The sequence below is a fragment of the Lichenostomus cassidix genome, chromosome 2 (assembly GCF_008360975.1).
Source record: "Lichenostomus cassidix isolate B80296 chromosome 2, HeHo_3.0, whole genome shotgun sequence".
In the NCBI taxonomy this organism is placed as follows: Eukaryota; Metazoa; Chordata; class Aves; order Passeriformes; family Meliphagidae; genus Lichenostomus; species Lichenostomus cassidix.
Genome location: NC_139482.1, coordinates 106,291,665 through 106,304,364, shown reverse-complemented (window position 1 = coordinate 106,304,364; position 12,700 = coordinate 106,291,665). Strand labels below are relative to the sequence as shown.

The 12,700-nt window shown below is 40.7% G+C and overlaps 1 protein-coding gene across 7 annotated transcripts in view; it reads left to right on the top strand.

Moving 5' to 3' along the window:
• KCTD1 (potassium channel tetramerization domain containing 1) overlaps nt 1–12,700 on the top strand; it is a 106,615-nt gene that overhangs the window by 90,839 nt on the left and 3,076 nt on the right. For all 7 annotated transcript variants that reach the window (XM_085052722.1, XM_085052724.1, XM_085052721.1 and 4 more), the window contains 2 exons: nt 9,595–9,739; nt 12,023–12,328. In XM_085052722.1, coding sequence (XP_084908848.1) covers nt 9,595–9,739; nt 12,023–12,328 — 451 coding nt within the window. The remainder of the gene's footprint in view (nt 1–9,594; nt 9,740–12,022; nt 12,329–12,700) is intronic.

Sequence of the window (12,700 nt, the reverse complement as noted above, 5' to 3'; positions counted from 1 at the left end):
TTTCTCTAGGTCAGCCCTCATGTACCTTTCCTGTGTTCCCTTCCTGCAGTCCCTTCTTCATCTGTTAGACCTCCTATTCCAGCAGATGAAGCAGGTGTCCTGTGAGCAACAGTCTGCTATGCTGTACAACCCTGGCTTTTCCCTGGTTTATGTGCCAAGTTTAGGATGCTGTGAGAAAATAGTAGATCATTAAAGACATAGTCTAAAATCTTTCACACAGAGGGAGGTTTGCAAATGCAAGTTGCAGGAGCGTCTCTAATATCTGACATATCTTAACTTGTGAAGCTTGTTTTGACTACCTTAATAGTGTTCTTTGTATGTGTCTTTTTCTCCTTTGGCTATTTGTGTAGGGTTTTTAAAAAGCAGGTTGAATATCCTTTCCACCTTTTCTGGCAAATCTGTCTTCTGACAGTCCAAGCCCAAGTTCAGCAGCAAGAGTTGAGACCTGGTAATCTGTTGTACAGACTTCTGCTGCACAAGCTAGCAGCAGCAAATTGTTGTCCTCTGCATGAACTGCACTTAAGAAAGATGTTACCAAGTTTGTGTGTGACTTTCATGGGTATTTACTGAAAACAGAAGATAGAGGATATTTGGGAATCCTTCCTTCTGGGCTCTGGAAGGTGGTGTTTTCTGGGGACAAAGGCACAGGCGTAGTTAACATCTAAAAGTTTTAGAAGCACTTTCTCTCTCTGAATTTTATTCATTAATGGGAAGCTTTTACTTTGGCTTTAATGTGAAAATGGTCTCTTTCTCTTGGGAAGCAGTCCCTGTAGAATCCCCCACTGAGCACACAGAGGTTAATTGTGCAGTCTTCTGCCTTTATGGGCTGCAATGCAGGAGGAACTTGTGCAACTCCTGCAAAGGGAAAGGCAAGTGTGTTCTTGTCCTATCTATAGAAACGTGTTGTCCTTTCTCTTAGAGAAGGCAGCATTTAACAAAACAACATAGACGTGATTTCTGGCTAAGTAGCTAAAGTCGTGAAGATCTTGGAAAGCTTAATTCATTATGGTTTCATTGCCATGTTTGTCATTTATAGGGAAAGAGGTTCCAGGCATATGAAGTGTGGTGCCTGGTTCTCAAAGTAACATCCTGGAAAGGGGCAGAATTAGTGACACCTTAGACCATCTACAAAACATACATGTGCTGAAGTGGGGTCTCTGTTGGGTTTGGATCCAGAACTTGTTTTGCCGCTATTTTTGTAAGGCATTTCATGGGGAATCTGAGTGTTTCTGAATTTCCAGTGATTCGTATGTGCAATGTTGATGCTGAGTCTTCTCAAGGATACAGAGGAAATACTGAGAGCTAATAGTGGTTTGAATGAAATTCATGAAAGCTGAGGGGCAAGCTTGATGTACAAAGGAATACATCAAAGGATTTCCCCCATTCTGAGAAGGGTTTTTTGTTGGTTGTTTGGGTTTTTTTGAACATCATGAGTTTTGAATGAGAAATGGCTCTGGTAGCTTTTTCCAAGCTGCTTTAATGGTGTCCTGTCTTTGTAGAATCTGCATGAACAGGTTTATCAACAGGGATTTGAAGATGGGTATTGTTAACAATCTTTTTATTTAAAAAAAAAAAAAGTTGACAGGCTCAAAGGAGATTGAGTTGAAAGTAATATATTTTTGCCTTTTACTTAAATGCAATCCTAAGACACAAGTTCCACTTTTTTACATTGCTGCCTGAGAAGGAGTTCAGTGTTCTGAATATATAGATTATCATGGCCTTTGGGATGTTGTGCATCCACCGGTTTACCTACTTTCTGGCTTTTGGTATTGAATGATAAACACTCCTGTTCTGCTCCTATCCTCCATTATCTGTACTCACAGCCAACCTGACCATCTTAAACATGATTAAATTATAATTCAAAAGTTATTAGCTAATTATGACGCAAAGTACTTAATTTGCCATTGCACCCTAATAACTTAAAGGTACTCCTGATAGCTCAGTAATAACCATATCATAAGCAAAAGGACACGGTTGCTACTAACTTAATAGGCAGCTTCCCTCAAGATAAAACAAATAACATACCTCAATGAAATCGGATTCAAGCTTAGTAAAATTATCTTGGCAAGCAAAGAGAGTATTTGTTAATTTTTCTGTGAAATGTTATCATTGCCAAGAAAACTTGGTTACAAAAAACAGAGATGGCAAAAGTATTTGCATGAATAATTGATTTTACATTTCATTGGTTTAAGTGATTTTAGGAAAAGTGGTTTTGATATGCTCTGGAAAACTAGAAAGTTTTTAAGGACTTATTTGCAAGATACCAAACATTGTAGGAGATGTGGGGCTTAAAGGCTTGTAGACTGTACTTCAGTATTTCCAGTGCGTGCACAGGCCTGAAAGAAAGAAGAGTAGAGATGGCGTTTTAAAGACTAAAATACCGGTGGTCAAGTTGTGGCTGTGGACCAGTGGGTGTGTAGGGAAGGCCATGTGTGTAGTCCCTTATTGCCTAATGCCCTCACAAATAATCTGGAGCTAATTGCCCCCTGTGATGAGAGGGATGATGGCAGGTACCTGCAGCCTCCTCCCCTGCTCTGAGTCTCTGTGATTTGGCAGGTGGGGTGGGTCAGTCAGGGCACTGGCTGGTCCCAGAGGTGCCTCAAAGTCCTTGAGGAAGAGTGGGGCTGTGGCACTGGTCTGTAGACAGTGGTTTGACTGAAGGAGCAACCTATTTTGGGATTGTAAGGTGTAAGTTTTCTGGAAACATGTCTGTATGTTGGCTTGAGAGGACGTTTGGTATCTGAAGATGAGCAAAATTATGAGGGTCAAGGACATATTCAGTCACAGAATATTCTGAGTTGGAAAGGATCTACAAGGATCATTGAGTCCAGCTCTTAAGTGAATGCCCCATACACATCTTGGGAAGTGTCAGCAACTTCAGTGTCTGTCAGATGGGGGAACCTCACTTTCTGAAATATCTTTGTGGGAATAAATATCCTGGTTTGGAGTGGGAGAACAGCTGGTGAGCAGAGGATAGACCCCTCTCAGCCACATCTGAAGCCTGTAATGCAATCTAGAGATTCAGGAGGTTTGGCTGACACGGTATTGAAATTGCTTTTAAAACACTTACCTGCCCAGCCTTGTGTGAAAAAATGCAGATTAGGGTTTCAGCCTGTTCCGCTTATCAGTCTGCATCTCTCTGGTACACCAGAGCAGAGAGAAGGAATATGGTAAACAGAAACTCCCTGGTCTGGGGTAGTGCTCTGCTGGCCTCACCCTTGTTGCCATCGTGTGCTGTGGGAGATGGTTTCCATCTACCTGCATATACAGTTTTCTGGCCATGAGTCACCAGCTCTCAACATCCCATCCCAACTATTTATTCCTTTCTATTCTAAAATGTCAGCATTTCTACAAGTGCCAGTTGTGTCTGTGTAGATGATGGTCCTGAGTTTTGGAATGAGGATTTGAACATCCTGGGAGAAGGCTGTGACAGAGCCTACATTTTTTGACTGGCTTCTGTTGAACATTTGGGCATCCTGTACCCACCAGGGTGACTGACTGTCAACCAGTATGTTCTGTACACTAGGGGAGTTGCTGTATTAGCTCTATGTCATGGTGTAATCATTAGTTCTGGTGTAAATCTCCTAAGAAGCTAGGTCACTGTTTAGCAGGGAAAATACAGGGTTTCATTTTTCTTGGAAAAACTTCCTTTTGAAGCAAACAAAGATTGGAGTGCTTCCACTGACTTCTGGAACCTTGGCCATCCATTTTTTAATTCACCCCTGTGTTCCCTGTGACCCACATATCCCCATTTGTTCCGCTGTCATTCAGATACCTGTCTCGCATTCTCCACGCTCATCTGTGGCGTAGAAAGACGTAGTTTGCTCTCGTGTCAGTAGCATTCCTGCAACATGACTACATGATGTTGTGCAATTTATACTTTTCCAGTTAATGTGTCAGTTTGTCCATCTGGATTAGATCCAATGACTATTAGTTCATTTTGTAATATGTCTGATTTGCTTTCATCTCTGCTCCTGATGCTGCCTCTGATCAGGCAGGTTGTAGCAAATCCCGTGTTTCTCTCTTTTTTCTTTTTTTTTTTTTTTGTCTCTGATGCATTCCCTGATGATACCATGTCACTCATCATTTCAGATCCTTCCCATCTGCTCCTCACATGCTTTGCTCTGCCTTTAGGATTATTCACCACTTTTTGTCTATCTCACTTCCTCCTAAATGCTTTATGAGCCCTCTGAGCTTGCCCCACCTTTTCTTTCATTGTCATGCTGAAGTAACAATCTTAAGATGTTCGAAGTCTTCTCCATGTAAAAGATTCAGTTCCTTAATCTTTAGCAAATATTTCCACAAAGGTTTGACATCCTTTTACTCAGTATTTGGCATTTATCTGTTCTTTAAAATGCCATGTAACTTTTTTTTTTTTAAATCTCGTAGGAATTGGTGTTTTAATACCTTCTCCTGTGCATTCTTCTTCTCTGTCATTTTGGCTCCTATATAAATACTTTTTCTATAGAAGGCTCAATGAGATTTTAGGTTTTAAGACATTTTTCCCCTGTTACCTTTGCTTTATAATCATTGTATTCATGCATCTTCTCATAATGTAGGAACTGTATGTGCCAAGGAATTCCTGAGACTCATGGACATGAAACCTTAAATTAAATGTGAGAAGAAAAAGATAAGAACAAATTATAATAGCACTGAGAGCAAGAGATTACAACAGGGTATTTGGTTAAAATGTGGTTTTCGTAATATATGTTCCTGAAAATTGCAAATGTATTCTGTTGTGTTTATGAGCCAACTGTTGTTATGCAGAGTTATAAAGGTTGCTATGTATTTGGTCTCTGTGGATCCAAATGATGTGAGGTATTAAAAAAAGAAAAGCAGGTTGATAGTGTAAAAGGGGTCCTCTGGAAAAAAAATAGAAACCTCATCATTCTCCATTTGGGTAGGATAACATTTTTCCCTGGCATGGATACCTCTTCAACTGTACTAGCAGCTAGGGGACAGTGCAAAATTATATAATTTAGACATACGAAGAAGTAAAATTAAATAGGCATGAGATGAGCATACCATTAAACAGATCTGATTTATAATGGTCTCTTATGCAAATTGCCTTTGAGCACTCAGTAAAAGAAAATGAAAAGAAATTAATAAGGACAGCTTGGACTAAAAAGTTGCAGAAAAAAAAAGGTAAAAGCCTGTTCCAGCTTACTTCCACACACTCCAGAGTGTTAAAAAAGCATTCCCATTAGCCACGTAAATATAATGATGTGATAATAAAACTTGTACTTAACTTTCAAGGACCACACTCCTAATCACTTTGCCACAGTGGTTCCAACCAGGTGAGTGAGATTTATATATTTAAATAAAATTTTTCTTTGCCATGTGATTCATTACTGGAGGGAGAGAGGTATGTTTTCATGAGTATTTTGCTCCTTGCCAGCTGCTGAATTTCTGCTCTCTGTGAAATCCAGGCAGTTACTTGCCTTGCCATTAGAGTGGGATTATGGATTCCAGGGCATAACTGATGCTCCTCCTGCTGCACAGTCCCTTCTGATGGGTTAAGAACAAGACTTCACACCAGTTTTCCTCCCTTTTTGTTGTTTTGTGGAAGACACAGGGAGCAGGGAAATCTGACAGCTCAGAACTGTTGAAAGTAGTTTATTACAAAAGGTTTTCAGTTAGTTTTTAGTTCGTAGTGTCCTCTGATAAAGACATTAATATGAGACATAATATACTGAACATAATCAATTATAAGAAACTGCTATTTTCTCAGAGAAGAAAAAGGTTTATTTCTGCCTTAGTTTGAAAGTGATGCAATATTCTGCCTGTTTGCAAACATCAGGGCTTGCGGCTTTTCCATGTTCCCTGTATCCTTTTTTATTACAGGAAGGAAGAATTTTAGCTCTGTCCAGTGAAGCCATTCAAACAATCTGCAGAACTCTGTCATTTTTCTTGGCATTAAGAGAGTTTTGCAATAGTTGACTTGTTTAATTAGTACTGGCCATCTTGTTCCTAATTATTGCTGCTTTCCCACATTCTTAGCTGAGGCAGAATATACTAAAGTGAAGTCTTTTCTCTTTATGTGTATAATAATAATATATATAAATATTTTTACAAGAGAGCAAGGTTATAAACACACTATGTATATAGTTTTGCTATAGACTGGGTATATTTTTATACTTGACGAGCAGGACTTGTTTCTGAAGGATTTCAGAAACAAGCAAGCAGTGCAAGCAGTGTCATCTTCCTGTGCTAGCTTTTTGGTATAGAAATGCTATTATGGGAGTGCTGATGTGTGGGAAGAAAGATCCATCCCTGTAGTATTTCATGGAATTAAAACAATGATCTTTTCCATTCCCTGTTGTTTTTTCTCCAGTAAACAAGTGCTTGTAGCTATACCTGGTTCGTGTCCTTAAAGTAAAACCAAATTCTCTGATGAAAGCAGGGCTTTCCACTGGTTATATTTTCAACCCTTGAAGCATTCGATTTCTGACAGTGGAATATGATACTTAAAGCCACAGACATTAATTATTACCCATTGGAGGTCGCACTTTCAACCCATGGGACATTAATTTTCCTGATATATGGAATATTCCAGCCTGTTAGTTTTAATTAAATATTTCAGAAGCACATTTTCTTGTAAATGGACTACAGTTTCTTATCCTTTACCCTTGATATTTGGCTAATTCTGCATATAATTATCATCTTATTTTGCAAGCCTCCTTCAAAGCACTTTCCTGTTTCAAAAAAATCCATTCAGCTGTTATGTATTTGTCATTTAAAAAAAAAAAAAGTATCTTTGCCAATCATCAGCCAATGTTGCCAAGAAGGAGATGGAAAAAAAACATCTTTCAGGTTTTCTTATGAAGTGAAATAATGACTTTATTTATGATGACTTACCAGTCCCTTCTTGTGCCAGCAAACTGCTGTCTCTTAAGTGTGTATTATCCCAGTGTGACACAAAGCAGGAGTGCCAGCAGAGCTGGGGGTGGCAGGGAGGATGGTTATCAAATAGTATTGTACAGAGGAGCTGACAAGTGAGGCACGAGAGAGAGCTTCCCACTGTGCCCCTGGGAACCCAAGAGGACATGGTGAGGCTGGAAGGTGAGGGTGCTGGTTGTTCCACAGATCCTGGCATAGCTCAATCTCCTCTCCTCATGGGTGTAGCAAATGCAGATTAGGAGCAGGACCATGTCACCAGGTTTGGATCCCCTATTATCTCAAGTTTTTCCCCTTGAAGGCCACATGAAGGAAGATGGAATCTACATTTTTCCATTTGAAAAGGAAAAAGGTTTTAATTTTGTTTACAGAAGTCTCTCTGCTGGGGGTCTACCCATGGTGTTTTAATACGTGAAAGTGCAGTTGTGTATTGCAAAGTGATCCTGGGAGGGGAGTCAGGGGGGAATTGGGACTTTGCAGTTCCTGGGATTTTGCTGCTGCTGCTGTTGTTGTTGCTGCTGCTGCTGCTGCTGCTCCTGCTGCTGCTGCTGCAGAGCAGCAGAGCACTAAGGCAGCACTTTCTGTTAATGCTTCCAGCCCATTCCCAAAGCCTTTCAGGTCCCAGGTAGCACTCCCAGTGGCTGAGAGCTCTCAGCATTATGGTTTTGTCAGAAGGCTCCATCCTCTGATACTATCTTGCTCTTCTCTAAACAATTAATAAAATGGAGACAAAAAGCCTAGAGGTTTAAAATATGTAATTATATAAGTAATTTAGAACTAGGAAAATGCTGCAGAAACCAATTACAATTATACATTTCAGTAATGACTGACTTGGCCAAATACACGTTTTGTGTGTGAACTCCATGATAAATTTGAAGATGACATGCTTGAGTATAAGGGAAAATTAATTCTAAATGCTGAGTACTTCCATATTAGACATAAAATGTGGCTCATCCACCAAGTGAACAGGAGCCTGTATTATACGGGCTGTCGCAGCTTAAATTTTGAGCAGCAGGGCAGGCAGTAACAAGTCTTTGAGGAAGAAAGCTTGAGTAGTTCAAGGGATGGCTTTGAAAAAAAGTGTTCTGTACCTGATCCTGATACAAAATATATTTAATTCCTTATATGTTACAGGTTTCATGCAACTTGAATTGATTCAGGCATTTATTACAGAATTGTAAACGGCCAGCTGGGGTTAATGGAATTTTACTTCTTTCCTGGTCTCCTCCCAGCTGGTGAGAAACTATAGATGAAACTTATATTCTGTTCACAACTTATATATATACCTGCTCCAGGCACAGACATCATTCCAAACTCAATTTGGGTTGCCTGTGCCGTTTTCAAAGGGAGAATATTTGGCTGTTGATGCAACACGATGAATGATCACCCGAAACCCTGCACCTCTGCAGATCCCTGAGACCCTGCTGCAAGCCCTACTGCCTCCCCCTCTTTGGGAACCACTTCTGTCTTTTGCCTCTTGAACCCCTTCTGGACATCCCTTTCTGCTGGCCAACGGCTGGGGCATCTCTCAGCCTGGGGTGCTTCATGCAGCCAGTAGAGCTGATCAACTCTGAGTATTTGGTGGCTTTTTTTTCTGCTGGTGGTGGGGATTGGTTGTTTATTCACTTCTTTTAAAACAAAACAAAAATGGTGTGCCAAGGCTGTTTGTTGTCAAAAAGTTAATATGTCCACATTGCATGTACAGACATATTAACAGCTACACAAAATCAGACCTACCAGTCACTCCTGCTCATTTCATTGGGAAACCACCAGTGACTCAGGAGTGTTTTGCCAATCCCCCAGTGCAGAAACAAAACATTTATTTCATGTTAATATGAGGGTTTTGTTTGGAGTTTTCAGCCCTTCCTATTGCTCTAACTAAAGCTGGTGTGGGAGACCCACATCCAGAAATGTATGTGCACCCAGTGGTTGATGTTGCAAGACCTGTTGCCAAACGGAGGCTCTCTAGGTGGCTCTGTGGTTCTAGTGGTCAGTGGGTGGTGTCTAAAAATGGAGACAATTTTCTTTTTTATTTGAGTGTTCTGACTGATACCTGCCACAAGCACTTAATTTTTACATTAAAGCATTACCTCACATTGAAATGTTATCAGATTTGTACCCCTGTCTTCATATTACCACAATGTGCTGCCCCTCACCTCAGCTGTGCCTGCCCTAGCATTGGTTGCAGTAAATAGTATCCAAAAAGTGATCTGGGTTTAAAATCCAAGTGAAAACCAAGCAAAGAACCAAACCAAACTATTTCCCAGGTACAGTTTCTAAACTAAATCAAGTTCCCTATGCAGGCTCTGGAAAGCAGAATGAGTCTGTCCAGGATGTTGGAGCATCTAGAGGGGTTGGGGTATGCTGAAGGGGACTATCAAAAGTTGTGTCCAGAATAATTGAGGGAGTGTCATCTTATGAGACACAGACTGGGGCAGTGAGGTCGGTGGGAGAGGCAGCTGCCCTGGCTTCTTCCCTTCCACCTCCTCTGCTGTGCTGCTTGGAAGTTAATGAGGCCATGCTGGAAAATATTTGGCTTACACAGTGGTTTGAAACCAACCCTTTTCTTATGGAACAAAGCCACAGAGCTGCTTCAGTGAAGTTTGCATGGGAGGGTTTTGTAGCATTGGGCCATTTGAGCAGCTCTTGGGCTGAACTTGGTCTGACTCTGCTCCTTGTCTCTTGTTTCCTCTCCAGAATTGGCCGGCTTTTCGATGGCACGGAGCCCATTGTCCTCGACAGTCTCAAGCAGCATTATTTCATCGACAGAGATGGGCAGATGTTCAGATATATCTTGAATTTCTTAAGGACATCAAAACTCCTCATTCCTGATGATTTCAAGGTGAGATTTCGAGGGAGTTGGGTGTTTTGCATGTACCTTGGTAAAGCAAGCACCTGGTGCATAGTGAAAACAGAGCCCTAGATAGGAAAGGGTGACTTGCAGGGTATGGTGTTTGATTTCAGGTACATGGCAGAAATAAGAATGGGGTTGCTAAAGTGGTGTCTTCCTTTCCTAGAGTGGCATCAATATAAACTCTCCCCTCATGGCTACAGTGTAATGAAGCAACCTTGCCAGGTTTGACCTAGGGAGCCAGGTTTGACCTAGGGATATTAAATATTGTAGGATACTGATGGAAACAGAAGTGATGTTACAATCTGCAACTGAATGCTCCTGAGCTTTGCTGATTGCTTGTCCTCTCATCCATTTTTATGCTTCCCCAGTGATTGCAGCAGCTCCAGTTTCCACTCCCACACTGAAATTCAGAAAATGGTGTGCAAATCACAATATTGACAAAAGAAACTGCACACATGGTAATATTTGGGCATTGAGTCATAGAATCTTTTCTTCCTCAGACTCCTAAATGCATACTGCAAGTTTAGTTTTGGAGTTTTACAGAAGTCAGGGATTAATAGTTCTATGTTTATTATTTAAACTTTAATAAAGAGCCTGCCTTTTTTTCTCTTTTTTTAGTTGTTTTTAGTTTTTAGTAACAAATTGAATTAGTGGTAGTTCACTGTCAGACAAAGCCTAGAGAGGCAGAGCTTCAGAGTCCATGTGATGTTTTTCCACTACTAGGTATGAGGGTGTATATGTGGTGTCTGCAATCAGAGCTGGATCCTTATCTTTACTTAAAGCTCATACATCAGTGCACCTGGTTCACTGCAGGAAATACAGCAATTGGGATTGAACAGGAGAAGTGATGGGGCAGGGATGGAGCAGTTCACACTGGCATGCAGTCCTTCACCCTCATACCTGAGACAGTTTCTCAGGTGTTTGGGGCACAATAGGTGTGATGCTGAGTTCAAGAGCCGTATTTCAGCAACCTTTGAATCATCTGCTGTCCTTGCTGCTCCCATATGTGACAAGGGTAGATCTCCCTGAATAATGTGGGAGTTTGGAGCTGACAGATAAGCATCATTTCCTTCTTTTGAAGCCTTAGCATGGCTTTGTGCTGCTCTCGGCACTTGTCCTGCAGGTAATCAGAACTACGGAAGAAGGAAAAGCCACCTTTCATGCAATATTAAGAAATTACATATGTAGAGCCTTTTAAACACATAAATATACTGTAGCTGTGCTGAAATTAAAAATGTAACTTCTGGCAAGTTCACCCAACTGTGATGTTCAAAGGGGTGCCCTCCCCAGTTATGCTTTAAGGTGTACAAAAAAACAGTGATTAAAATGAACAGTGTTTCTTGTTTCTTAAAAATACGTAGATTACATTACATTTTTGTTACACGTTAAATGTAAGCAGTATTTTTACCACGGTTTAGGTGTCCTCATCAAATATTTGGTTTCTAGTTCAAATTCAGGACCATATTGACTGTTAGCAGGCTTCCCTTGTTGTCATTCCATTTCTCTTTCTTCCCTAATTTTCATGTATCTCTTTTCTCTGTATAAATATTTTCGAAATGGTTTTATGCTCTTACACCTAGAAAAACAAGATTTTTTAAAAATTTTTTTTAAATGTAAAAAATGGCAATAGACAGACTCCACATCATCAGTTCTAAATTACTTCTGCACTGGCTATGCCTAGAAATGTTTTCCCTCTGCTCTGGCATTTGAGATGATGTAGTAAACAATACTAGTGGCAAAATAGGGAAGTATTAAAAAATACTTAATTTTTAAAATGCACTAATATGTGCAAACATTATGCAAATATCTGAATCATTTTACACTCACAACCATTGCAGGCTCCCTCATTTACATTCTTATACCTGTTACAATGCCTCCTAGTATTGCTGTAAGATGCAATGGATCCTAGTGATGAATTTTCTGAATTCTGATTGAATTCTGTTCCATCTGTTCAATGAGATCATTATTATATGACATCACTATGGGGATAAAATATGGGGAAAAGTGGGATTTTTTTTGCAGAATGGAGTTGAGCAAGCATAGCCTTTCCCTACCCTTACAAATGCTGCTATTCTCAGTCTGTTTCAAGTGGCTGATGGTTATTTTTTGCTTGCACTGTTATTTTATTACACCTTCCTACACTGTAATTAGGAGCTCTGTCTGAAGGGTTCCAGACCTAGAGCAGCGTTGGCCTGAATAACCATGTACTTCTTAAGCACCACATTAGCAATGCCAGTCTTAACTGTGCACAGTAATGTATGTGTCTTTCAGGACTACAGCTTGTTATATGAAGAAGCAAAATATTTCCAGCTTCAGCCCATGCTAGGAGAGATGGAACGGTGGAAACAGGACCGGGAGAGTGGCCGCTTCTCAAAGTCTTGCGAGTGCCTGGTGGTGCGAGTTGCCCCAGATCTTGGCGAGAGGATTACGCTGAGCGGCGATAAGTCGTTGATAGAGGAAGTGTTCCCAGAAATCGGTGATGTGATGTGTAATTCTGTCAATGCCGGCTGGAACCACGACTCTACACACGTCATCCGATTCCCGCTGAACGGATACTGTCACCTCAACTCAGTTCAGGTAGGAAGTCACATGTTTTGAAAGGGAGCTGCTGGCCAGGTACCAGTGGGCTGACCCTCTGCCATGTCACTGGAGCGTTTTGGTGAGCAGAATCGGCTGGAGACTTTAGGCAAGTTATTTACTTCTGCAGGTCATCTTTCTCCATTTAATTCACATATCGCCAAATCTCTTTGCAAGTGGACTACAGTAGTGGTAGAATTTTCTGTGGTCTCAGGGAAGACCTTTCACTTTCAGGGTCAATTTCCCAATTTTTTATGGCATAGTAGAGGCCTGTTGCAAATGATAGGCCAAGGGATAATGATTTTAAACTAAAATAGGGTATATTTGTACTAGATAAAAGGAGGAAAATTTTTCACTGAGGGTGGTGAAACA